This window comes from Oncorhynchus mykiss, chromosome 21 (genome assembly GCF_057628025.1).
Source record: "Oncorhynchus mykiss isolate SJ-2025 chromosome 21, ASM5762802v1, whole genome shotgun sequence".
NCBI lineage: Eukaryota > Metazoa > Chordata > Actinopteri > Salmoniformes > Salmonidae > Oncorhynchus > Oncorhynchus mykiss.
Window position 1 is genome coordinate 7,257,501 of NC_143042.1, and position 27,500 is coordinate 7,285,000.

A 27,500-nucleotide genomic window follows, 5' to 3' on the forward strand; every position below is an offset into this window, starting at 1 on the left:
CTCCTCCCCTCTCCTTAATAAGCAGGTTCCTCTAGCATCCTCTGCAGTCATTATCAGTATTCAGCTCTATCCCTCCATCCGAGTGGCTGGTGTGTCTCCTGTCTCCCCTGATTCCATATGTTCTGACTGGGCTGCGGTGTGCTCTCTGTCCCTCTGGCTCCCTGGTTCTCAGTGCAGGATTGCTGGCGTGTGGCGTTAGCTAGCTGGGAGGCAGCCCCATAGCCTGAGGGGGAGCCCTGGGGAGCTCATGTTGCTGCAGGTGCTTCTCTCCTGCTGGCTGTCCTCTCTCAAAACATACACTATCATTCAACAGTTTGGGGTCACATAGAAAGTTCCTTGTTTTTGAAAGAGAAGCACGTTTTTTTGTCCATTAAAATAACATCAAATTGATCAGAAATATAGTGTAGACATTGTTAACGTTGTAAATGACTATTGTAGATGGAAACGGCAGATTTGATATAAAACTGGCCTTCTTTAGACTCGTTGAGTTTCAGAAGAAAGGTCTTTGTTTCTGGCCATTTTGAGCCTGTAATCAAACCCAAAAATGCTGATGCTCAACTAGTCTAAAGAAGGCCAGTTTTATTGCTTCTTTAATCAAAACAACAGTTTTCAGCTGTGCTAACATAATTGCAGAAGGGTTTTCTGATGATCAATTAGCCTTTTAAAATGATAAACTTGGATTAGCTAATACAACGTGCCGTTGGAACACAGGAGTGATGGTTGCTGATAATGGGCCTCTGTACGCCTATGTAGATATTCCATAAAATGTCAGCCGTTTCCAGCTACAATAGTCATTTGCAACGTTAACAATGTCGACACTGTATTTCTGATCAATTTGATGTTATTTTAATGGACAAAAAACGTGCTTTTCTTTCAAAAACAAGGACATTTCTAAGTGACCCCAAACTTTTGAACTGTAGTGTCTGTATTTGTGCGCTGTACACACAGAGATAGTCACATAGTCATAATCACAGTTATCCATACTAGCGCATAAACACATCAACATATGCATACTAGCACACACAAGTACACAAATAAGGGCACACACTCACCCACACACCACCTGGCAGTCAGCATGCTATTCTGCATTGGCTGCAGCCCATTCATCCTTCCCCCCCCGCCTCCTCCTTCCCTTCTCACATGGCTCTCTTCTTCCCCTGAAAGGGGCTGAATCTGTGCAGCTGCCAGCCATCTCAAGGAGAGAGGGGCCATATGTGGGGTGAACGGGGAACCCTGAGAGTGAGAAGCATACATTATCCCCTATCTCCTGCTGGCATCCTTCTAGCTGCTGCAGACTGATAGCCTAGTGCTTCTTTCAGATCAATGGTCCCTATCTCGTGGCAACATAGCCAGTCCCTATACCCTCATGTCCCAGAACACAGGCCAACTGGCCAAGTCCCTGTACCCTCATGTCCCAGAACACAGGCCAACTGGCCAAGTCCCTGTACCCTCATGTCCCAGAACACAGGCCAACTGGCCAAGTCCCTGTACCCTCATGTCCCAGAACACAGGCCAACTGGCCAAGTCCCTGTACCCTCAGGTCCCAGAACACAGGCCAACTGGCCAAGTCCCTGTACCCTCATGTCCCAGAGCACAGGCCAACATAGCCAGTCCCTGTACCCTCATGTCCCAGAGCACAGGCCAACATAGCCAGCCCCTGTACCCTCATGTCCCAGAACACAGGCCAACATAGCCAGTTCCTGTACCCTCATGTCCCAGAGCACAGGCCAACATAGCCAGCCCCTGTACCCTCATGTCCCAGAACACAGGCCAACATAGCCAGTTCCTGTACCCTCATGTCCCAGAACACAGGCCAGCTGGCCAAGTCCCTATACCCTCATGTCCCAGAACACAGGCCAGCTGGCCAAGTCCCTATACCCTCATGTCCCAGAGCACAGGCCAGCTGGCCAAGCATGTGCTTTAGTAAAAGGGAAGGGGGGCTGTGTGATTTAGTGTTTGTGTGTTTAATGTGTGTTGATGCTAGTCTGTAGATTAGTTTGTGTGTCCGCGTGTGTACGCTTGAATGTGTGTTTAATGTGTGTTGATGCTAGTCTCAAATCAAATCAAATTTTATTTGTCACATACACATGGTTAGCAGATGTTAATGCGAGTGTAGCGAAATGCTTGTGCTTCTAGTTCCGACAATGCAGTAATAACCAACAAGTAATCTAGCTAACAATTCCAAAACTACTACCTTATAGACACAAGTGTAAGGGGATAAAGAATATGTACATAGATATATGAATGAGTGATGGTACAGAGCGGCATAGGCAAGATACAGTAGATGATATTGAGTGCAGTATATACATATGAGATGAGTATGTAAACAAAGTGGCATAGTTAAAGTGGCTAGTGATACATGTATTACATAAAGATGCAGTAGATGATATAGAGTACAGTATATTCGTATACATATGAGATGAATAATGTAGGGTAAGTAAACATTATATTAGGTAGCATTGTTTAAAGTGGCTAGTGATATATTTTACATCAATTCCCATCAATTCCCATTATTAAAGTGGCTGGAGTTGAGTCAGTGTGTTGGCAGCAGCCACTCAATGTTAGTGGTGGCTGTTTAACAGTCTGATGGCCTTGAGATAGAAGCTGTTTTCAGTCTCTCGGTCCCAGCTTTGATGCACCTGTACTGACCTCGCCTTCTGGATGATAGCGGGGTGAACAGGCAGTGGCTCAGGTGGTTGTTGTCCTTGATGATCTTTATGGTCTTCCTGTGACATCGGGTGGTGTAGGTGTCCTGGAGGGCAGGTAGTTTGCCCCCGGTGATGCGTTGTGCAGACCTCACTACCCTCTGGAGAGCCTTACGGTTGAGGGCGGAGCAGTTGCCGTACCAGGCGGTGATACAGCCCGCCAGGATGCTCTCGATTGTGCATCTGTAGAAGTTTGTGAGTGCTTTTGGTGACAAGCCGAATTTCTTCAGCCTGCTGAGGTTGAAGAGGCGCTGCTGCGCCTTCTTCACGATGCTGTCTGCGTGGGTGGACCAATTCAGTTCGTCTGTGATGTGTACGCCGAGGAACTTAAAACTTACTACCCTCTCCACTACTGTTCCATCGATGTGGATAGGGGGGTGTTCCCTCTGCTGTTTCCTGAAGTCCACAATCATCTCCTTAGTTTTGTTGACGTTGAGTGTGAGGTTATTTTCCTGACACCACACTCCGAGGGCCCTCACCTCCTCCCTGTAGGCCGTCTCGTCGTTGTTGGTAATCAAGCCTACCACTGTTGTGTCGTCCGCAAACTTGATGATTGAGTTGGAGGCGTGTGTGGCCACGCAGTCGTGGGTGAACAGGGAGTACAGGAGAGGGCTCAGAACGCACCCTTGTGGGGCCCCAGTGTTGAGGATCAGCTGGGTGGAGATGTTGTTGCCTACCCTCACCACCTGGGGGCGGCCCGTCAGGAAGTCCAGTACCCAGTTGCACAGGGCGGGGTTGAGACCCAGGGTCTCGAGCTTGATGACGAGCTTGGAGGGCACTATGGTGTTAAATGCCGAGCTGTAGTCGATGAACAGCATTCTCACATAGGTATTCCTCTTGTCCAGATGGGTTAGGGCAGTGTGCAGTGTGGTTGCGATTGCATCATCTGGACCTATTTGGGCGGTAAGAAAATTGGAGTGGGTCTAGGGTGTCAGGTAGGGTGGAGGTGATATGGTCCTTGACTAGTCTCTCAAAGCTCAGTTACCTTAGCTTTCTTGGGAACAGGAACAATGGTGGCCCTCTTGAAGAATGTGGGAACAACAGACTGGGATAGGGATTGATTGAATATGTCCGTAAACACACCAGCCAGCTGGTCTGCGCATGCTCTGAGGGCGCGGCTGGGGATGCCGTCTGGGCCTGCAGCCTTGCGAGGGTTAACACGTTTAAATGTTTTCCTCACGTCGGCTGCAGTGAAGGAGAGTCCGCAGGTTTTGGTAGCAGGCCGTGTCAGTGGCACTGTATTGTAAGCGGGCAAAAAAGTTATTTAGTCTGCCTGGGAGCAAGACATCCTGGTCCGTGACGGGGCTGGTTTTCTTTTTGTAATCCGTGATTGACTGTAGACCCTGCCATATACCTCTTGTGTCTGAGCCGTTGAATTGAGATTCTACTTTGTCTCTATACTGACGATAAGCTTGTTTGATTGCCTTGCGGAGGGAATAGTTACACTGTTTGTATTCGGTCATGTTTCCGGTCACCTTGCCCTGATTAAAAGCAGTGGTTCGCGCTTTCAGTTTCACGCAAATGCTGCCATCAATCCACGGTTTCTGGTTTGGGAATGTTTTAATCGTTGCTATGGGAACGACATCTTCAACGCAAGTTCTAATGAACTCGCTCACCGAATCAGCGTATTCGTCAATGTTGTTGTCTGACGCAATACGAAACATATCCCAGTCCACGTGATGGAAGCAATCTTGGAGTGTGGAATCAGATTGGTCGGACCAGCGTTGAACAGACCTCAGCGCGGGAGCTTCTTGTTTTAGTTTCTGTCTGTAGGCAGGGATCAACAAAATGGAGTCGTGGTCAGCTTTTCCGAAAGGAGAGTGGGGCAGGGCCTTATATGCGTCGCGGAAGTTAGAATAGCAATGATCCAAGTTTTTTCCAGCCCTGGTTGCCCTGGTTAGTCAGTAGATGAGTTTGTGTGTCCGCGTGTGTATGCTTGTATGTGTGTTTAATGTGTGTTGACGCTAGTCTGTAAATTAGTTTGTGTCCGCGTGTGTACGCTTGTATGTGTGTTTAATGTGTGTATGCTTGTATGTGTCTACGCTTGTATGTGTGTTTGCTTGTGTGTTTGCTTGTATTAAAAGTATGAAAATGTATGTATCACACTGGATAAAAGCGTCTGCTAAATGACTAACATGTACATGTATGTGTAGGCTATGTGTGTGTTCTGCGCCTGCTTGTGCTGTGTGATGTGGGTTCATCTACCTCTGTGTCTATGGTTGGAGGGTTCAATTAGATAACCCAGTAGGCCAATACACTGATGGAGCAGAATCTGGTGTTAACATTTCTCTGTGCAGTCTCTAGGGCAAGACAGGTAGAACATGTTGTTCTTTCTCTCTCGCTCTTTCTCTCTCTCTCTTTCTCTCTCTCTCTCTGTCTCTCTCTCTCTCTCCCTCTCTCTCGCTCTCTCTCTCTCTCTCTCTCTCTCTCTCTCTCTCTCTCTCTTTCTCCTCTCTTCTTGCTCTCCCTCGCTCCGAATGTGAGGCACGTTTGTCTGGTTATGACAGGATGGCTCTGCTTTCTGTTGCCCACTGAAACCCAGATCATGAATATCACATTTGGTGCCGAGTGCCTTGAGATTGCTTCATTTCTCTTTCGGTAGCTAGAAGAAGGAACGGGTGAATTCCTTGCTATAGAACATTAGCTGTTTTTTATTTGGCGTGTGCGGAGAACATATTTTTAGCTGTCGTGCCATGTGTGTGTTTGTGAATCATGCGGGGGTCAGTTGTGGTGTGTGTGTGTGTGTGTGTGTGTGTGTGTGTTTGTGTGTGTGTGTGTGTATGTGTGTGTGTGTGTGTGTGTGTGTGTTTGTGAATCATGCGGGGGTCAGTTGTGGTGTGTGTGTGTGTGTGTGTGTGTGTGTGTGTGTGTGTGTGTGTGTGTGTGTGTGTGTGTGTGTGTTTGTGAATCATATGGGCGGTCAGACACTCAGGTTATTGGTTTATTAGACATGAGAGGCACAGGGACTGAGCTGAACGGGTAGCTCTAATGCAGTTTAGAGTTAAAGCACCCGGTGCTTTAGATAAATGACAAGCCTAGACCCTGCCAGAGACCACTGACTGTGACTTGCCTAGACCCTGCCAGAGACCACTGACTGTGACTAGACTAGACCCTGCCAGAGACCACTGACTGTGACTAGACTAGACCCTGCCAGAGACCACTGACTGTGACTAGACTAGACCCTAACAGAGACCACTGACTGTGACTAGACTAGACCCTGCCAGAGACCACTGACTGTGACTAGACTAGACCCTGACAGAGACCACTGACTGTAGCTAGCCTAGACCCTGCCAGAGACCACTGACTGTGACTAGCCTAGACCCTGCCAGAGATCACTGACTGTGACTAGACTAGACCCTGACAGAGACCACTGACTGTAGCTAGTCTAGACCCTGCCAGAGACCACTGACTGTGACTAGACTAGACCCTGCCAGAGACCACTGACTGTGACTAGACTAGACCCTGACAGAGACCACTGACTGTAGCTAGCCTAGACCCTGCCAGAGACCACTGATTGTGACTAGCCTAGACCCTGCCAGAGATCACTGACTGTGACTAGACTAGACCCTGACAGAGACCACTGACTGTAGCTAGTCTAGACCCTGCCAGAGACCACTGACTGTAGCTAGTCTAGACCCTGCCAGAGACCACTGACTGTAGCTAGTCTAGACCCTGCCAGAGACCACAGACTATAGCTAGTCTAGACCCTGCCAGAGACCACTGACTGTAGCTAACCCATTTATATTCTAGCCTGTAACACACTTATAGTCTAGTCTGTAAGCCATTTATAGTCTAGCCTGTAACTTATTTATAGTCTAGTCTAACTCAGTCACATCTATGGCTAAATAACTCAGTCACATCTATGGCTATATAACTCAGTCACATCTATGGCTATATAACTCAGTCACATCAATGGCTATATAACTCAGTCACATCTATGGCTTTATAACTCAGTCACATCAATGGCTATATAACTCAGTCACATCTATGGCTATATAACTCAGTCACATCAATGGCTATATAACTCAGTCACATATATGGCTATATAACTCAGTCACATCTATGGCTATATAACTCAGTCACATCTATGGCTATATAACTCAGTCACATCAATGGCTATATAACTCAGTCACATCTATGGCTATATAAGTCAGTCACATCTATGGCTATATAACTCAGTCACATATATGGCTATATAACTCAGTCACATCTATGGCTATATAATTCAGTCACATCTATGGCTATATAACTCAGTCACATCAATGGCTATATAACTCAGTCACATCTATGGCTATATAAGTCAGTCACATCAATGGCTATATAACTCAGTCACATCTATGGCTATATAAGTCAGTCACATCTATGGCTATATAAGTCAGTCACATATATGGCTTTATAACTCAGTCACATCGGAGGTGTGGTTATAATTTGAATAGCCTGTGGCGTTTGCATGGTCCAGTGGAAACACTCCCAGCAGAAAGCAACCTTTCCTGTCTCCCCTTCTAATTCTTCCCTGTCAAATTAAATCAACAAAAACATGCAATCCCCTCCATATTTTTATTTATTTAACCAGGCATGTCAGTTAAGAACAAGTTCTTATTTTCAATGAGGGCCTAGGAACAGTGGGTTAACTGCCTGTTCAGGAGCAGAACGACAGATTTGTACCTTGTCAGCTCAGGGGTTTGAACTTGCAACCTTCCAGTTACTAGTCCAACGCTCTAACCACAAGGCTACCCTGCCACCCCACACTAATGTATTTGAACAGTGATGCTAATACACTACATGACCAAAAGTATGTGGACACCTGCTCGTCGAACATCTCATTCCAAAATCATGGGCATTAATATGGAGTTGGTCCCCCCTTTGCAGCTATAACAGCCTCCACTCTTCTGGGAAGGCTTTCTACTAGATGTTAGAACATAGCTGAAGGGATTCACTAGATGTTGGAACATAGCTGAAGGGATTTGCTTCCATTCAGCCACAAGAAAATTAGTGAGGTCGGGCACTGATGTTGGCCAATAAGGCATGGTTCGCAGTCGACGTTTCAATTAATCCCAAAGGTGTTCGATTGGGTCGAGGTCAGGGCTCTGGGCAAGCCAGTCAAGTTCTTCCACACCGATCTCGACAAACCATTTCTGTATGGACCTCGCTTTGTGCACGGGGGCATTGTCATGCTGAAACAGGAAAGGGCCTTCCCCAAATTGTTGCCACAAGTTGTAAGCACAGAATCGTCTAATTCAGGTATTCCCAAAATGGGGTACGGAATGCCGCCGGGGGTACGCCAAATAAAAATGTGATTCCCGTTTAAAAAATAATAATAACAATTTCTTCACATTTTCAAACAGTACATTTATATTTTCCAAAGGGGCTAGACATTTGTGTGAGCTTTTTCTCTCGCCTGAGTAGTCTCGTTTCACTGCCAAAAATAAAATGAAACCATCTAGTGTTCAGTGAAATAACAACACAATGTCAAATACAGGTAGCCTGGTCAAATAATTAACATCCAATCACATTAACCGTTACTCTCTTGTGGGAAACCTTAACTCTTGCGAAGACATTTAGAAAAGAAACATGAGCGAGAATAAAGAGGACTTTCGAATAGTAAGACGTGCATAAAAGCAACAGATACCATTAATAAGAAGGTGCTAGAAGCATCTACCGAGTGGCTGGGATAGGCAAGCCCCATACTATTGTGGAGGACTTAAGTCTTCCTGCTGCCACGGATATGGATGGGACAATGCTGGGGGTAAAGGCCCCAAAACTATACAGACAATGACTTCCTCAAACAACACTGTTTCATGACGCATCAGTGACATGGCAGGAGATGTTTTGAAACAGTTACTGCTTCGCATACAGGCCAGTGAATTCTATATATTACAGCTGGATGAGTCAACAGACCTGGAGGGCCTGGCACAGCTCCTGGAAAATGTCCTTTACTTTTATGGGGGGTCAATTAAGGAAGACATCCTCTTCTGCAAACCACTGTAAACCAGTATAACATGACAGGATATTTTTAAAGAACTGGACAACTGTGTGACATCATATGGTGGTCAAGATGTGTTGGTATCTGTACTGATGGCACAAAAGCCATGACAGGGAGACATAGTGGAGTGGTAACGCGCGTGTACGCAGTTGCTCCCGACGCCACTTGGGTAGACTGCAGCATCCACCTAGAGGCTCTTGCTGCCAAGGGAATGCCTGACAGCTTGAAAGATGTTTTGGACACTACAGTGAAAATGGTTTACTTGGTTAAAGCAAGGCCCCTGAACACTCGTATATTTTCTGCATTATGCAATGAGATGGGCAGCGACCATGTAATGCTTTTACAACATACAGAAGTGCGCTGGTTATCAAGGGGCAAAGTATTGACACGTTTTTTTAAAAACTGAGAGACGAGCTTAAAGTTTTCTTTACTGACCATCATTTTCACTTGTCTGACCGCTTGTATGATGATGAGTTTCTCACACGATTGGCCTTTCTGGGTGATGCTTTTCAGGATTACAGACTCCACAACTATATTCAATGTGTGGAACAGAATTGAGGTTATGATTAAGTTGGAGCTCTTCTCTGTCTGCATTAACAAGGACAACATACAGGTCTGTCCATCATTGTATGATGTTTTGTGTGCAAATGAACTCAAGCTTACAGACAATGTCAAATGTGATATAGCGAAGCACCTGAGTGAGCTGGGTGTGCAATTATGCAGGTACTTACCTGAAATGGATGACACAAACAACTGGATTCGTTATCCCTTTCATGCCCTGCCTCCAGTCCACTTACCGATATCTGAACAAGAGAGCCTCATCAAAATTGCAACAAGCGGTTCTGTGAAAATGCAATTTAATCAGAAGCCACTGCCACATTAACGGATAGGGCTGCGCTCAGAGTATCCTGCCTTGGCAAATCGCTCTGTTAAGCCACTGATCCCCTTTGCAACCACGTATCTATCTGAGTGTGGATTCTCGGCCCTCACTAGCATGAAAACCAAATACAGGCACAAACTGTGTGTGGAAAATGATTTAAGACTGAGACTTTCTCCAATGCAACCCAACATTGCAGAGTTATGCATCCTTTCAAGCACACCTATGGGGAGAAATTCAACATTTTTGCTGAACACTTAAGGTTTTAAATGTAAGATGGTTTAAATAAAGAGAACAATTATTGATTATTATTATATTATTAGTTGTGGTCCTACAATAGCTCTTTGTCACTTCCCACGAGCCGGGTTGTGACAAAAACACTCATTCTTATGTTTAATAAATGTATTGTATAGTGTGTGTGTGGCAGGCTTACAATGATGGCAAAAAAACAACATTTGAGAGTGTGCTGACCCTGGTGCTAGAGGGGGTACGCAGCTGGAGGTCGAATGTTTGAAGGGGTACGGGACTATGAAAAGTTTGGGAACCACTGGCCTAGAATGTCATTGTATGCTGTAGCATTACGATTTCCCTTCACTGGAACTAAAGGCCGAACCATGAAAAACAGCACCCGACCATTATTCCTCTTAAAGTTGTCACTATGCATTCGGGCCATCGGACTGCCAGAAGCCTGATTCATCACTCCAGAGAACGTGTTTCCACTGCTCCAGTGTCCAATGGCAGGACGCTTTACACCACTACAGCCGAGGCTTGGTGTTGCGCATGGTAATCTTAGGGTTGCTGCTCGACCATGGAAACCCATTTCATGTTCTCTGTGCTGACGTTGCTCCCAGAAGCAGTTTGGAACTCAGTAGTGAGTGTTGTAACTGAGGACAGTCGATTTTTATGCGCTACGTGCTTCAGCACTCGCCGGTCCCGTTCTGTGAGCTTGTGTGGCCTACCACTTTGCGACTGAGCCGTTGTTGCTCCTAGACGTTTCCACTTCACAATAACAGCACTTACAGTTGACCGGGGCAGCTCGAGCAGGGTAGAAATTTGACAAACTGACTTGTTGGAAAGGTGGCATCCTATGACAGTGCCACGTTGAAAGTCACTGAGCTCTTCAACACGGCCATTCTACTGCCAATGTTTGTCTATGTATGGAGATTGAATGGAGGTGTGCTCGATTTTATACACCTGTCAGCAGTGGGTGTGGCTGAAATATCCAAATCCACTCATTTGAAGGGGTTTCCACATACTTTAGTGTATGTAGTGTATTTTTTACTTGACTCTATACTCCATATGAGATCAAATGTTTCATATTAAACTACGGTGCCTTCAGAAAATATTCACACCCCTTCACTTTATATTACAAGGTGGGATTTTTTGGTCAACAAACCTGAAATGTAATGAAAAATGAAACACTAATATATGTTGATTGCAAAATGAATATACCTGTATGTTAGAATCACCTTTCGCAGTGATTACAGCTGTGAGTCTTTCTGGGTAAGTCTCTAAGAGTGATTACAGCTGTGAGTCTTTCTGGGTAAGTCTCTAAGAGAGATTACAGCTGTGAGTCTTTCTGGGTAAGTCTCTAAGAGAGATTACAGCTGTGAGTCTTTCTGGGTAAGTCTCTAAGAGCTTTGCACACCTGGATTGTACAATATTTGCACATTATTTTTTAAATGTATTATTCAAGCTCTGTCAAGTTGGTTGTTAATCATTGCTAAACAGCCATTTTCAAGTTTTGCCATAGATTTTCAAGACGATTTAAGTCAAAACTGTAACTAGGCCACTCAGGAATATTCAGTGTCATCTCCAGTGTTTATTTGGCCTTGTGTTTTAGGTTATTGTCCTACTGAAATGTGAATTTGTCTCCCAGTGTCCATTGGAAAGCAGACTGAACCAGGTTTTCCTCTAGGATTTTTCCTGCGCTTAGCTCTATTCCTCTTCTTTTTATCCTAAAAAACTCCCTTGTCCTTGCCAATGACAAGCATACCCATAACATGTTAAGGCCACCACCTTGCTTGAAACTATGAAGAGTGGTACTCAATGATGTGTTGTGTTGGATTTGCCCCAGACATAACGCTTTGTATTCCAAACATTTAGATTAGTATTGTGGAGGAACTACAATGTTGTTGATCAATCCTCTGTTTTCTCCTAACCAAGCAATTCAACTCTGACTGTTTTAAAGTCCCCATTGGCCTCATGGTGAAATCCCTGAGCGGTTTCCTTCCTGTCCATCAACTGAGTTAGGAAGGACACCTGTATCAATCCAAAGTGTGATTAATAACTTCACTGTGCTCAAAGGGATATTCAATGTCAATTTTTACCCATCAACCAATATGTTCCCTTCTTTGTGAGGCATTGGAAAACCTTCATGGTCTTTGGGGATGAATCTGTGTTTAAAATTCACTGCTCGTCTGAGGGACCTTACAGATAGGTATGTGTGGGGTACAGAGATGAGGTAGTCATTCAAAAATCATGTTAAACACTATTATTGCACACAAGAGTCCATGCATCTTATTATATGACTTGTCAAGCACATTCTTACTCCTGAACCTATTTAGGTTTGAATACTTATGGTCTCAAGACATTTCAGCTTTTGATTTTTAATTATTTTGTAAAAAAGAAAAGAAAACACAATTCTACTTTGACATTATGGGATATAGTGTGACACACATCTAAATTTGATCCATTTTAAATTCAGGCTGTAACAACAAAATGTGGAAAAAGTCAAGGGGTGTGAATACTTTCTGAAGACACTGTAAACATAGAAAACCTTTGACTACTTTAATAAGTGAATTTGTCCAAATACTTATGACTTCTCCAAATGTAGGGACTAAATACACAAAGTGCCTACATTTCTAAACAGTTAAACAGATATGCATGAAAATACCATCAAATATGAGGTGGCATTCCGCACTGTCACCTCATATAAACCATTTGATCTCAAATCCAAAATGCTGAAGTACAGAGCCAAATTCAAAATGTGAGCTTCACTGTCCAAATACATACGGAGAGGAATTGACTTTCAAAGACATGTTTTGAATTTGTATAGTCTAACCAGACTTCGTTGTTATTCCTGTGACAAAGTTGACATGCCGGATGACTTTCTCCTTTAGAGCTCCAGTAAAATAAACACCCATCTAATCGATGCGCTCCAGATAGCGTATGCAAATGAGCAGTGATGAGCAATCAGCGGTGAGTAAAGCGCTGCCAAGAGATGGATATGTAATTATGAGAAATGCTAATAGAAAATCACCTGCTGTCTTTTGGTGTCACTCCAGTCTGGTTGGCATTCACTGGGGGTGCATCTCAATACTCTGAATTGACTTCCTCTCCTTGTTTCCTTTTTCGTTTCCTTTAATCTATATGCAGTGCCGCTAAAGAGCTGGACAGGAGTAATCACATTTCTAGAGGGCATCCTATTACTTTGGCCTTTTAAAGAGCAGAGGGAGGAAAGGAGACGAGGAGAGGAAGCCACTTGTTAAGTCTATTGAAATACACCCTCTCTTTAGTGTCCTCCTCAGAGGTCATATGGAAATCAATTGACCTCTAGCTACAGACGCTGTAATCCATTGATGCCTAATCCATTGAAGATCAGACTAGAGGTCCATTGATTATGATTTTTCAACGCTGATACCGATACCGATTATTGGAGGACCAAAAAAGCCGATACCGATTAATCGGACGATTTTAAATGTTTTATTTGTAATAATTACAATTACAACAATACTGAATGCAGCTATTTTAACTTAATATAATACATCAATCAAATAAATTTAGCCTGAAATAAACAAGTTGTTCATACTTGTTCAATTTGGTTTAAATATTGCAAAAATAAAGCGTTGGAGATGAAAGTAAAAGTGCAATATGTGCCATGTAAGAAAGCTAACGTTTCAGCTCCTTGCTCAGAACATGAGAACATATAAAAGCTGGTGGTTCCTTTTAACATGAGTCTTCAATATTCCCAGGTAAGAAGATTTAGGTTGTAGTTATTATAGGAATTATAGGACTATTTCCCTCTGTACCATTTGTATTTCATGAATTTGACTATTGGATGTTCTTATAGGAACTTTAGTATTGCCAGTGTAACAGTATAGCTTCCTCCCTGGGCTCGAACCAGGAACACAACGACAACAGCCACCCTTGAAGCAGCGTTACCCATGCAGAGCAAGGGAAACAACCACTGCAAGTCTCAGAGCAAGTGACGTTTGAAACGCTATTAGCGCGCACTAACTAGCCAGCCATTTCACTTCGGTTACACCAGCCTCATCTCGGGAGTTGATAGGCTTGAAGTCAATAACAGCGCAATGCTTGACGCACAACGAAGAGCTGCTGGCAAAACGCACATAAGTGCTGTTTGAATGAATGTTTACAAGCCTGCTTCTGCCTACCATCGCTCAGTCAGATACTTAGATACTTGTATGCTTGTATGCTCAGTCAGATTATACTCAACGCAGGACACGCTAGAGGATATCTAGTAATATCATGAACCATGTGTAGTTAACTAGTGATTATGATTGATTGATTGTTTTTTATAAGATAAGTTTAATGCTATCTAGCAACTTACCTTTGCTTACTGCACTCGCATAACAGGCAGTCTCCTTGTGGAGTGCAACAAGAGGCAGGTCGTTATTGCGTTGGACTAGTTAACTGTAAGGTTGCAAGATTGGATCCCCCGAGCTGACAAGGTGAAAATCCCCTGAACGAGGCCGTCATTGAAAATAAGAATGTGTTCTTAACTGACTTGCCTTGTTAAATAAAGATTAAATAAAGGTGTAAAAAAAATAAAAATAAAAAATTGACAAAATCGGTGTCCAAAAATACCGATTTCCGATTGTTATGAAAACGTGATCGGTCGACCTCTAGATCAGACGTCAGGTGATGTTTGTCATCCAGTACACCAGGGTTGGATTCATTAGGGCACACCGTAGCAAAACATTAAAAATATATATTTCAATGGACAACAGAAACAAGCATTTTCTTTTTACTGGACAAGTCCATATAGTCCTTCCCTGTTTCAGTCAGTTTTCCTCCATTTGATGCAGAATGAATACGACCCAGTTCTGCAACAGCCTCACCTTCCAGATTGGGGTTTAATCATCCTGACCTTTCTGTGTCAGAAAATGGGGACGTTTGAGGTTAATCACATGAATCTGGGATGGGAGTAATGCTTGGATGCCCATCTGCCCAGAGATCCCATATTATATCCCCCATGGCTTAGAACTCTCAGTCCCTACACTGACAACTGACATTGTTCTTCTGTCTGTGTGTGTCTCTGTGTGTGTGTGAGTTCAGCTTAGTTTACCATTGATGAATATACATTTCAGTACCATGGACAGCTCCCAATACTCGGGACAGCCAGTAAACAGCTAAAGAGGGGTGGGAGTGTATAGGAGTCTATTGGACAAGTGAAAGCAAATTCCCAGCTGTGTCTGTGTGTTTGTGTTTAGGTGGATGCTGTTGGCTCATGTTACTAGATCTAGGACCTATCTCATTGTTTCTTACCTTGCGTTGCTTGGCGCAATGTGTGAGTGTTTGGTGAGTGGTGAGGGATACGCAGTTGCGTTTTGCTTTCTGCTATATATTGTGTTTTCTCATTCTCCCTGTTGTAGCTCAGTTGGTACATCTTGGTGCTTGCAATGCCAGGGTTGTGGGTTTGATTCCCAAAGGGGGACCAGTACAATTATTTACAAAAAGTATGCACTCAGTACTGTAAGTTGCTCTGGATAAGAGTAAAAGGTAAAAATACAAAAACAGTGTACTCATACTGTCAGTTGGAATGGGCTGTGTTTGGTTTTCACATTATTCACGAGCTGTGCTCATTTGTCCGCCCCTCTTCCACTGTAATTATATCTGATCCACGCTCTGGCTATATCAGATCATCTCCATATTAACTGCACATTCTGTATCCGCCTGCTCGCCCTCTCCTAGGAAATCCAGGTCATATTATATTTCTGACCAAGACATATGGGCCAATCCATCTCTGGCAGGCTACAGGGTATAGCATAGGTGATGAAAGTAGACAGACCACATCCAATTGGTTTCTCTCTTTCTCTCTCTCTCTCTCTCTCTTTCTCTTTCTCTTTCTCTCTCTCACTCTCTTTCTTTCTCTCTCTCTCTCTCTCTCTCGCTCTCTTTCTCTCTCTCTTTTCTTTCTCGCTCTCTTTCTTTCTCTCTCTCTTTTCTTTCTCTCTCTCTTTCTCTCTCTCTCTCTCTCTCTCTCTCTCTCTCTATCCCTCTCTCTCTTTCTGTGTCGACACAGAAACACACAACAATACACAACAATACACAACAATACACAACACGTACTGCACACAATGGTGTCCTAATAAAAATCTAATAAATACATTCCCATGAACATGTACACATCCACACACACGCACGCACGCACACACACACACACACACACACACACACACACACACACACACACACGCACGCACGCACGCACACACATACACACACACACACACATCCACATACACATCCACACACACACATCCATACACACACACACACATCCACATCCACATATCCACATACACACATCCACACAACCATCATTCACTCAACCATCATACACTCAACCATCATACACACAACCATCATATAGGAATTTCTCTAGACAAGGGAGCTGATGATGAGGACTGATGATGAGGACAGCTACTCACACTCATGCATATAGAAACACAGAGATTGAATGATATTTCCTTAATTTAGTTTCATACTTGACATTCAACCCAAACAGTGCAAGGTGCCGAGGTAAAACAAATGTTGTGTCTTTATGCCATCAGCAGGGTTGTGTTAATATGCTTCTGCACCAAACACAATCAAATGGACTAGAAATAGGGAGGGACTCAAAATCACATTTTCTGTTTCTGTTGCAAAACGTTTGAAACATTTTCCATTGCATGCCCTTATGAACAGGGCCCTCTGTACATAATAATGACTAACCCATAGAACCGGTGGTCCGTGTCATCCATGTGGTCATGATGGCGTGTTGCCTGCGTATGCATGCACACTCAGCTCTCTGACCTTAAAACTCTCACTGCTTCTCCTCTGCACTCTTACATCATCAGAACCCGCCTGTCAGGCCCCCTGCTCCCTGGTTACATCATCAGAATCCGCCTGTCAGGCCCCCTGCTCCCTGGTTACATCATCAGAACCCGCCTGTCAGGCCCCCTGCTCCCTGGTTACATCATCAGAACCCGCCTGTCAGGCCCCCTGCTCCCAGGTTACATCATCAGAACCCACCTGTCAGGCCCCCTGCTCCCTGGTTACATCATCAGAACCCGCCTGTCAGGCCCCCTGCTCCCTGGTTACATCATCAGAGCCCGCATGTCAGGCCCCCTGCTCCCTGGTTACATCATTAGAACCTTAGAACAAAACAGTAGTTAACACAATTACAAAGCTTTTTGCGTTGACTCGTATCGCAGATCCACAAAACCAAAATAATATGCTCTAGTGATGTTTCACAACAATGTGTTGATTTAGAGATTGAAATACCCCAGGAATTGACCCACCGCCAGCTCTTCGCTCGTTGGCACAGCAGATACCGTGGCTTGATAGGTAACGGTTGATAAAACTGCTCAGTAACAGTGAACGCAGCAGATGTCAAAGTTTCAGCAGGACTGTGAAAACCCCACAGATCAACCTCACATCTTTAGCAGCACAGCTTGAGTGCAAAAGACATTGCACCATTTTTCTCCCTCCGTGGATCAATCGCTCCCTCTCTGTCTCGCTTTCTCTCTTTCTCTGTCTCTCTCTCTCTCTCTCTCTCTCTCTCTCTCTGTCTCGCTTTCTCTCTTTCTCTGTCTGTCTGTCTCTCTCTCTCTCTCGATCTCTCTCTCTCTCTCTCTCTCTCTCTCTCTCTCTCTCTTTCTACCTCTCTCTCTCTCTACCTCTCTTTCTCTGTTTCTACCGCTCTCTCGGTCTTTCGCTCTTGGTTTATCTCGCTCTCTCTTTCTCTCTCTCTCTTTCTCTGTCTCTCTCTCTCTTTCTCTGTTTCTCTCTCTCTTTCTCTCTCTCACAGGAGAGATGAAAGCAAGGAACTGTAGGGAGTATTCTTGTGTATCCCTGTAGATACACACGGTATATTTTCTATAGAGATTTACTGTGGTAAGGTCCAGACAGTGAGTTTAAATAGTTTCACTCAGCGACTGAAAATAGTAATGCAGTTTTTCTCACTGGCTTTGTTATGGAGTGTGCTGCCCTCTCTCTCTCTCTTTCTCTCTCTCTCTCTCTCTCTCTCTCTCTCTCTCTCTCTCTCTCTCTCTCTCTCTCCCCCCCTCTCTCTCTCTCCCTCTCTCCCTCTCTCTCTCTCTTTCTGTTTCTCTCCCTCTCTCTCTCTCTCTCTCTCTCTCTCTTTCTTTCTTTCCATCTCCCTTTCTTTCTTTCTTTCTTTCTTTCTCGCTCTCTCTCTCTATCTCCCGCTCTCTCTTCCTCTCTTTCTCGTCTCTCTCCTGCAGTGGGCATAGCTAAGCCGCCTGGGACTGCCCCAGAGTCCATGCTGACACAAACCTTTCAAGGAGGCTTAATTTATTAATTTGGTGTGTGTTTGTGTGTGTGATGTGGTGAAAGTGTCTGTGTGGGAGCGAGAGCGTGTGTGTGTGTGAGTGTGAGGCCAAGGCTTTGTGGAGTGCTCATCCCGCAGGGATCTCAGGCTCGGTTCATGGCAATGTTTCCCAAGCAATCCACTCGATGGACAGTGAGATATGCTTAATGGAAACACACACACACTCACACACACGTTTGGACGGATTTAAGTGGTGTGTAACTCCCATTGTGGCTCTCAGAAAGCCCAGGCTAAACTGGGATAAACACAATGATAGGGTTCCATAATAGAGCCCAAGCCAAACTGAAGATATGATTAGAGCCTTTTGGAGTCAGCCAAGAAACACTACTGGGAGTTTTAGATAATCAGTCCCCTTCAGCTTGTTAACACTTTGTAAGCCCCCGACACCGTGCTAGTTTATTTCCTGTGCTTTTTCTCAGCGTTGCCATGAAAACACTGTCTTTGTTCACCTGTCCTTGACATTACAAGGCAGTCTTTAATTCATCACACATTTATTTTATCGAAGCAATTCAACAGGAAATCTAAATCGTGGAGCATGTGCAGTCAAATCAATGTCCAAACCCTGTCAATGTGGTGGGTATGTAAGTCTTTTTCAAGGTCACTTTGCCAAGGTTTGCCTGACAAGCAAATTGTCTCTGCCTTTCTCTCTCTCTCTCTCTCTCTCTCTCTCTCTCTCTCTCTCTCTCACTCTCTCTCTCTCTCTCGCTCTCTTGCGCTCTCTCTCTCTCTCGCTCTCTCTCGCGCTCTCTCTCGCTCTCTCTCTCTCTCTCGCTCGCTCGCTCTCTCTCTCTCTCTCTCGCTCTCTCTCTCGCGCTCTCTCTCTCTCTCTCTCGCGCTCTCTCTCGCGCTTTCTCTCTCTCTCTCTCTCTCTCGCTCTCTTGCGCTCTCTCTCTCTCTCTCTCTCTCTCTCTCTCTCTCTCCCTCTCTCTCTCTCTCTCTCTCTCTCTCTCTCTCTCTCTCAATTCAATTCAATTCAAGGGGATTTATTGGCATGGGAAACATGTGTTAACATTGCCAAAGCAAAGTAAGGTAGATAATATGCAAAAGTGAAATAAACAATAAAAATGAACAGTAAACATTACACATACAGAAGTTTCAAAACAATATAGACATTACAAATGTCATATTACGTATATATACAGTGTTGTAACAATGTACAAATGGTTAAAGTACACAAGGGAAAATAAATAAGCATAAATATGGGTTGTATTTACAATGGTGTTTGTTCTTCACTGGTTGCCCTTTTCTTATGGCAACAGGTCACAAATCTTGCTGCTATGATGGCACACTGTGGTATTTCACCCAGTAGATATGGGAGTTTATCAAAATTGGGTTTGTTTTCGAATTCTTTGTGGATCTGTGTAATCTGAGGGAAATATGTGTCTCTAATATGGTCATACATTGGACAGGAGGTTAGAAAGTGCAGCTCCGTTTCCACCTCATTTTGTGGGCAGTGTGAACATAGCCTGTCTTCTCTTGAGAGCCATGTCTGCCTACGGCAGCCTTTCTCAATAGCAAGGCTATGCTCACTGAGTCTGTACATAGTCAAAGCTTTCCTTAACTTTGGGTCAGTCACAGTGGTCAGGTATTCTGCCACTGTGTACTCTCTGTTTAGGGCCAAATAGCATTCTAGTTTGCTTTGTTTTTTTTTGTTAATTCTTTCCAATGGGTCAACTAATTATCTTTTTGTTTTCTCATGATTTGATTGGGTCTAATTGTGCTGCTGTCCTGGGGCTCTGTGGGGTGTGTTTGTGTTTGTGAACAGAGCCCCAGGACCAGCTTGCTTAGGGGACTCTTCTCCAGGTTAATCTCTCTGAAGGTGATGGCTTTGTTATGGAAGGTTTGGGAATTGCTTCCTTTTAGGTGGTTGAAGAATAAATTGTCTCTTTTCTGGATTTTGATAATTAATGGGTATGGCCTAATTCTGCTCTGCATGCATTATTTGGGGTTTTACGTTGTACACGGAGGATATTTTTTCAGAATTCTGCATGCAGAGTCTCAATCTGGTGTTTGTCCCATTTTGTGAAATCTTGGTTGGTGAGCGGACCCCAGACCTCACAACCATAAAGGGCAATGGGCTCTATGACTGATTCAAGTATTTTTAGCCAGATCCTAATCGATATGTTGAATTTTATGTTCCTTTTGATGGCATAGAAGGCCCTTCTTGCCTTGTCTCTCAGATCGTTCACAGCTTTGTGGAAGTTACCTGTGGCTCTGATGTTTAGGCCAAGGTGTGTATAGTTGTTTGTGTGCTCTAGGGCAATGGTGTCTAGATGGAATTTGTATTTGTGGTCCTGGCGACTGGACCTTTTTTGGAACACCATTATTTTGGTCTTACTGAGATTTACTGTCAGGGCCCAGGTCTGGCAGAATCTGTTTAGAATATATAGGTGCTGTTGTAGGCCCTCCTTGGTTGGTGACAGAAGCACCAGATCATCAGCAAACAGTAGACATTTGACTTCAGATTCTAGTAGGGTGAGGCCAGGTGCTGCAGACTTTTGTTGTGCCCGCGCCAATTCATTGATATGTATGTTGAAGAGGGTGGGGCTTAAGCTGCATCCTTGTCTCTCACCCTTCACGGCCCTGTGGGAAGAAATTTGTGTGTTTTTTTTGCCAATTTTAACTGCACACTTGTTGTTTGTGTATATGGATTTTATAATTTCGTATGTTTTACCCCCAACACCACTTTCCATCAATTTGTATAGCAGACCCTCATGCCAAATTGAGTCAAAGGCTTTTTTGAAATCAACAAAGCCTGAGAAGACTTTGCCTTTGTTTTGGTTTGTTTGGTTGTCAATTAGGGTGTGCAGGGTGAATACATGGTCTGTTGTACGGTAATTTGGTAAAAAGCCAATTTGACATTTGCTCAGTACATTGTTTTCATTGAGGAAATGTACGAGTCTGCTGTTAATAATAATGCAGAGGATTTTCCCAAGGTTACTGTTGACGCATATTCCAAGGTAGTTGGGTCAAATTTGTCTCCACTTTTGTGGATTGGGGAGATCTCTCTCCCTCTCCCTCTCTCTCTCTCTTTATTTCTCTCTCTCTCTCTCTCTCTCTCTCTCACGCTCTCTCTTTCTCTCTTTTTCTCTCTCTCCCTCTCTCTCCCTCTCACTCTTGCTTCAAAGTACACCTCTCTAGTACAAACAGATTCCTTTCGCTCAGTTTAAGTCAAATCTTCACGTGAGCCGTGTGTGTGTGTGTGTGCTCATATTAAACACATCTTATTCAAGGATCTCACTAAAAATGCCATTCTTTAATTTCTGACCTGTTGTCCTCATCCTAGTTATGCAGGGCCTTAAATAAATACATAGCCCCACGTCTGTCCCTGGTTGAGAGATTTATCTACTTATATCCTGATTGGTTACTTCCTGCTCTTGCTACGTCAGTGCGACGTCATCATGGGCAACTGAATGATCAGTCTTGTTGACGCAGAGCCTAGGTCCATCACTGAAATGGTGTCCCCAGGTAAACAAGGACTGGGTTCCTTGCTGGTTGCCAATGTGCTGGTGGTGAGTCATGTTCTGATTGTAGAACCCCCCCTAGTGAGATCCAATAATAAACCAGTCAGACCAGAACCCCCCCTAGTGAGACCCAAGAATAAACCAGTCAGACCAGGACCCCCCCCTAGTGAGATCCAAGAATACAAGGGCCAGACCAGGACCCCACTAGTGAGATCCAAGAATACAAGGGTCAGACCAGAACCCCCCTAGTGAGATCCAAGAATACAAGGGTCAGACCAGGACCCTCCTAGTGAGATCCAAGAATACAAGGGTCAGACCAGGACCCCCCTAGTGAGATCCAAGAATACAAGGGTCAGACGAGGACCCCCCTAGTGAGATCCAAGAATACAAGGGTCAGACCAGGACCCCCCTAGTGAGATCCAAGAATACAAGGGTCAGACCAGGACCCCCCTAGTGAGATCCAAGAATACAAGGGTCAGACCAGGACCCCCCTAGTGAGATCCAAGAATACAAGGGTCAGACCAGAACCCCCCTAGTGAGATCCAAGAATACAAGGGTCAGACCAGAACCCCCCTAGTGAGATCCAAGAATACAAAGGTCAGACCAGGACCCTCCTAGTGAGATCCAAGAATACAAGGGTCAGACCAGAACCCCCCTAGTGAGATCCAAGAATACAAGGGTCAGACCAGAACCCCCCTAGTGAGATCCAAGAATACAAGGGTCAGACCAGGACCCCCCTAGTGAGATCCAAGAATACAAGGGTCAGACCAGAACCCCCCTAGTGAGATCCAAGAATACAAGGGTCAGACCAGAACCCCCCTAGTGAGATCCAAGAATACAAGGGTCAGACCAGAACCCCCCTAGTGAGATCCAAGAATACAAGGGTCAGACCAGGACCCCCCTAGTGAGATCCAAGAATACAAGGGTCAGACCAGAACCCCCCTAGTGAGATCCAAGAATACAAGGGTCAGACCAGAACCCCCCTAGTGAGATCCAAGAATACAAGGGTCAGACCAGAACCCCCCTAGTGAGATCCAAGAATACAAGGGTCAGACCAGGACCCCCCTAGTGAGATCCAAGAATACAAGGGTCAGACCAGAACCCCCCTAGTGAGATCCAAGAATACAAGGGTCAGACCAGGACCCCCCTAGTGAGATCCAAGAATACAAGGGTCAGACCAGGACCCCCCTAGTGAGATCCAAGAATACAAGGGTCAGACCTGGCCAAACCAACTGCAGGCAATCACAGCACGTCTGGAGTTAAAGCAGTGGTATTCAAAGTCGGGGTCACCACCCCTAGTGGGGTCGCAGGGGAACTGCAGTGGGGTCACCAATTATTATTATTTTTAAACAAAAACAAATATTTTTTGGGAGAACAAAAAATGAATAGTACAGATTATTGTACCGGACAATAAACAAGCGTTTTTGAGAAAGATCATTAGTTATTTGTTGAGGCTGTGTCATTAGATTTGGCGTGGGGTGGAGAGAAATTGTTGGGATAAAAATGGGGTACCCAGAAATTCTGGCAAAAAAAATGTGGTCCTCGCTGAAAAAGTTTGAATTACCACTGAGTTAGAGGATGAGAGAAAGGTAACACCACAGAGAGAGAAGAGAGACAGAGAGGCAGATGGATAGACAATGAGACAGACAGGTAGACACAGAGAAAGAGAGAGACTGACATAGCGAGATAAACTGAAGCAGAGATGAGGAAAGAGAGTGAAAAGAGAGAGAGAGAGGCAGCGAATAGCTCTGATGATCATTAAGAAAAGGTAATCAAATAGTTCTCTTAAGTAGCTGTCAAACAATCCTTGGGACATCACGCTGACATCACGCTGACATCACACTGACATCACGCTGACTCAACCTATGTTATTTTATTCAGTGACCGTACACAGCTGGATGTCTCTCCTCATAGACAGACACAACTCTTTCCCGTCTCCCGTCACCTATAAGCACCATTAATTAAGATCCAAATGTAGCTCCTTTCTGTCCCCTGTCAAAGCGAAAACCATTAAGGCAAAACAATTGAGCGTCACTCAAACAGACTGTGCCAGAGGGAACGTTAGACGAGCGGTGTTCTGTATGCTAAAACCCACCCTTCACTGAAATGTATTCCAAAGAGTTCAACTTTTAATGAGGAAATGTAAATTATACATCCTCTGAGACTAATGTTGCTTTTGATGCATGCCTTGGCGACGCCTTCTTTCACTTGGCCCCCGACAGCAAGAACGTGATGCCTCTTTTTGAGGGGGCTTGAGAACACATTTATGAGCAAACTAGCTTGTGCAGGACAGCGACTCATCTTCTAGTTACAGAAGAAGAAGAAGACGCTATCGCCGTGAAACCGCTGACATATGAGAGCAGAACACTACACCAATATAAACCCGCTCTCTCTCCTTCTCTGTGGTGGCCATTTTGGTTGTTTGTCATAATAATAAACAAATAATTACAAATGATCTGTGTAAACGTCGCCTTCTGTGTGTGTCTGGTAATTGGTCCCCGGTGTGACCCTTTAGTGTTGACGACCTCTTAAAACCCCGTTGTGTCATGGTCATTAAAGAGAAATCAATTAGCAGATTAGTTAACAATAGAAATTAATTAGCCTGTTCCCCCACTTCCATTGATTTATACTACTGTGAACCACCACTAGAGATACAGCAACAACATTGGGTCAGTGGTATGTGAGCACATCTCTCTCTCTCTCTCTCTCTCTATATCTCTCTCTCACTCTCATTTTATGAATTCTCTATCTCACCATCTCCAGCCACCATTCTCTCACTATCGCTCTAATTATCTCCATGTATCTATCTCTCTATCATTGCATTTCTCTCTTTATCACACCCTCTTTTTCTTAGCCTCTTTGTTCACCCCGTTCCTCAACCCCCTCTCTCTCTCTTTCTCTCTGTCCTCTCTCAATTTGTTATCTTATGATAAGTATCAGACAGTTCATGATGGACTCTGGTGACTTCTAAACATTGTGGCTTTCCGACAGACAGGCATTACTTTCCATCATGAGTAGTGGGTTTGGGTATAGGGAAGAGAACAGGGTGTCTCTACCACATAAATATAATTGATATTTTTATTCTAGTCATTATTTTTCTAAGGTGGCCACTCTCCACTCACAAGTGAGTGAATGCTGTCCTTGAAGGAGCTACCCAGTCTCCCGTTCTCCAAGTTCCGATCCTGAGAGGAAGCCAAGGGAATGTTGTTCCTTAGAGAGGTTGATGGAGAGAGATGGAGTGGGGGAATAGAGACTGAGATGGAAAGGCAGAGAGAGAGAGATATGGAGTGGGGGAATAGAGACTGAGATGGAAAGGCAGAGAGAGAGAGATATGGAGTGGGGGAATAGAAACTGAGATGGAAAGGCAGAGAGAGAGATATGGAGTGGGGGAATAGAGACTGAGATGGAAAGGCAGAGAGAGAGAGACATGGAGTGGGGGAATAGAAACTGAGATGGAAAGGCAGAGAGAGAGAGATATGGAGTGGGGGAATAGAGACTGAGATGGAAAGGCAGAGAGAGAGAGATATGGAGTGGGGGAATAGAAACTGAGATGGAAAGGCAGAGAGAGAGATATGGAGTGGGGGAATAGAGACTGAGATGGAAAGGCAGAGAGAGAGAGACATGGAGTGGGGGAATAGAGACTGAGATGGAAAGGCAGAGACAGAGACATGGAGTGGGGGAATAGAGACTGAGATAGAAAGGCAGAGAGAGAGAGACATGGAGTGGGGGAATAGAGACTGAGATGGAAAGGCAGAGAGAGAGAGATATGGAGTGGGGGAATAGAGACTGAGATGGAAAGGCAGAGAGAGAGAGACATGGAGTGGGGGAATAGAAACTGAGATGGAAAGGCAGAGAGAGAGAGATATGGAGTGGGGGAATAGAGACTGAGATGGAAAGGCAGAGAGAGAGAGATATGGAGTGGGGGAATAGAGACTGAGATGGAAAGGCAGAGAGAGAGAGACATGGAGTGGGGGAATAGAAACTGAGATGGAAAGGCAGAGAGAGAGAGATATGGAGTGGGGGAATAGAGACTGAGATGGAAAGGCAGAGAGAGAGAGATATGGAGTGGGGGAATAGAGACTGAGATGGAAAGGCAGAGAGAGAGAGATATGGAGTGGGGGAATAGAGACTGAGATGGAAAGGCAGAGAGAGAGAGAGATATGGAGTGGGGGAATAGAGACTGAGATGGAAAGGCAGAGAGAGAGAGACATGGAGTGGGGGAATAGAAACTGAGATGGAAAGGCAGAGAGAGAGAGATATGGAGTGGGGGAATAGAGACTGAGATGGAAAGGCAGAGAGAGAGAGATATGGAGTGGGGGAATAGAGACTGAGATGGAAAGGCAGAGAGAGAGAGATATGGAGTGGGGGAATAGAGACTGAGATGGAAAGGCAGAGAGAGAGAGATATGGAGTGGGGGAATAGAGACTGAGATGGAAAGGCAGAGAGAGAGAGATATGGAGTGGGGGAATAGAGACTGAGATGGAAAGGCAGAGAGAGAGAGATATGGAGTGGGGGAATAGAGACTGAGATGGAAAGGCAGAGAGAGAGAGACATGGAGAGTTAGAGGACAAAGCAAAGGGCCCTGTAAATGGACTCGCTCTCTGCCTCCACGTCCGGTGTCCAGGCAGAAGAGACATGGGAGAATGCTGCTGCTTTTTTTTTTGTTATAGTAATGTATTGAATTCCTCATCCTGCACATCAGACCATGCCTCTCTGGCTCTCAGGGACAGGGGGATGGAAGGAGGGATGGAGAGTCTGTGGGACTGGGCTGGAGAACGAGGGGAGAGAGGGAGAGGAGAGTGGAGTGGGGGACCACACAGTCTCAGGGATGGATAGAATGTTGTTGGAGGGAAAGAGAGGAGAGGTCAAGGAGGAGTGTTTGGCAGGTAAACAGCGAGGAAGGACAGCAGTATACTGTGGTTCCTGCGGGAACTGAACCCACAACCTTGGCATTGCTAGCTCTACACTCTAACCAGCTGAGCCCCACATGGCACTATGCTAGTCAATGTTCTCTGGCTAGGCTATGTGGAGGCAGGATGGGTGGAGGTGGGGAGGGTTAGAGGGCGGAGAGGCAGTCACATGCCCCACTCCAAGCAGCCCGTCGTTGGGGACATCTGCCATCTCTCTTCCCTCTCACTGTGAGAGTCTGGCCCTCCTCCAGCCCTTTGGCCCGTTCACCACACGTCTGGACATGTCCGACCGCTCCTCGGTACCTGCAAGCCCCACAGCTGCCAGCAGGGGGAAAAGGAGCCGCCACGGCCCGGCAGCCATGTAAGCCAGGTCAACAGGAGGTTGATTAAGTTGTAAAAAAGGCTATTTTGTGTCACAATGTCCAATAAATGAAGTGAACCTAGTGTTGAGAGGGCAAAATGGAAGCAGCTCTTTTTTGGGGGCTAAAGTGAAAGGGACATCTGCTTTCACACTTAGCTTGGTTGTTTGCTGAACCAACGACCACTCTCTCCTCATCGATGCAATACTCCAACCCCCTTCCATACAGTAAAACACAGTGTTTGTATTACAATGCATTTTAAACTGTGTCATTTCAACAGTATGTACATAAGAAAGAAACCGCCGTTACAGTTCCATTGCATGTATTAGTTAAAGCCATAGAAATATTACTAAAACAGGGATAAAGCCCCCCAGACCACAGGAATTTGTCTCTACCCTCTTGGGTTCCCTCAATATGGATGATGCCAGTTCTAGTAATTCAATTTCAAACAAGCTCCTTACTATTCCTCCTGCCTCGCTAATGTCCTTTCCCTCCCTTTTCTCTCCCTCCTCTCTCCCTCGTATCTCCCAGGAACCAGACTGTGCTGCACCAGTTCTGCTGCCCGGCCCCAGAGGCCCCCGAGGGGGAGTCCTCGGCCTGTGTCCCCAGGTAAGATGGCTG

At 45.0% G+C, this 27,500-nt stretch overlaps 1 protein-coding gene across 1 annotated transcript in view; it reads left to right on the forward strand.

Annotated features, from left to right (window-relative positions):
* LOC110499847 (IQ motif and SEC7 domain-containing protein 3) overlaps nt 1-27,500 on the forward strand; it is a 193,046-nt gene that overhangs the window by 9,605 nt on the left and 155,941 nt on the right. The window contains exon 2 of the mRNA XM_090215016.1: nt 27,411-27,488. Within this exon, the coding sequence (XP_090071142.1) occupies nt 27,411-27,488 (78 nt within the window). The remainder of the gene's footprint in view (nt 1-27,410; nt 27,489-27,500) is intronic.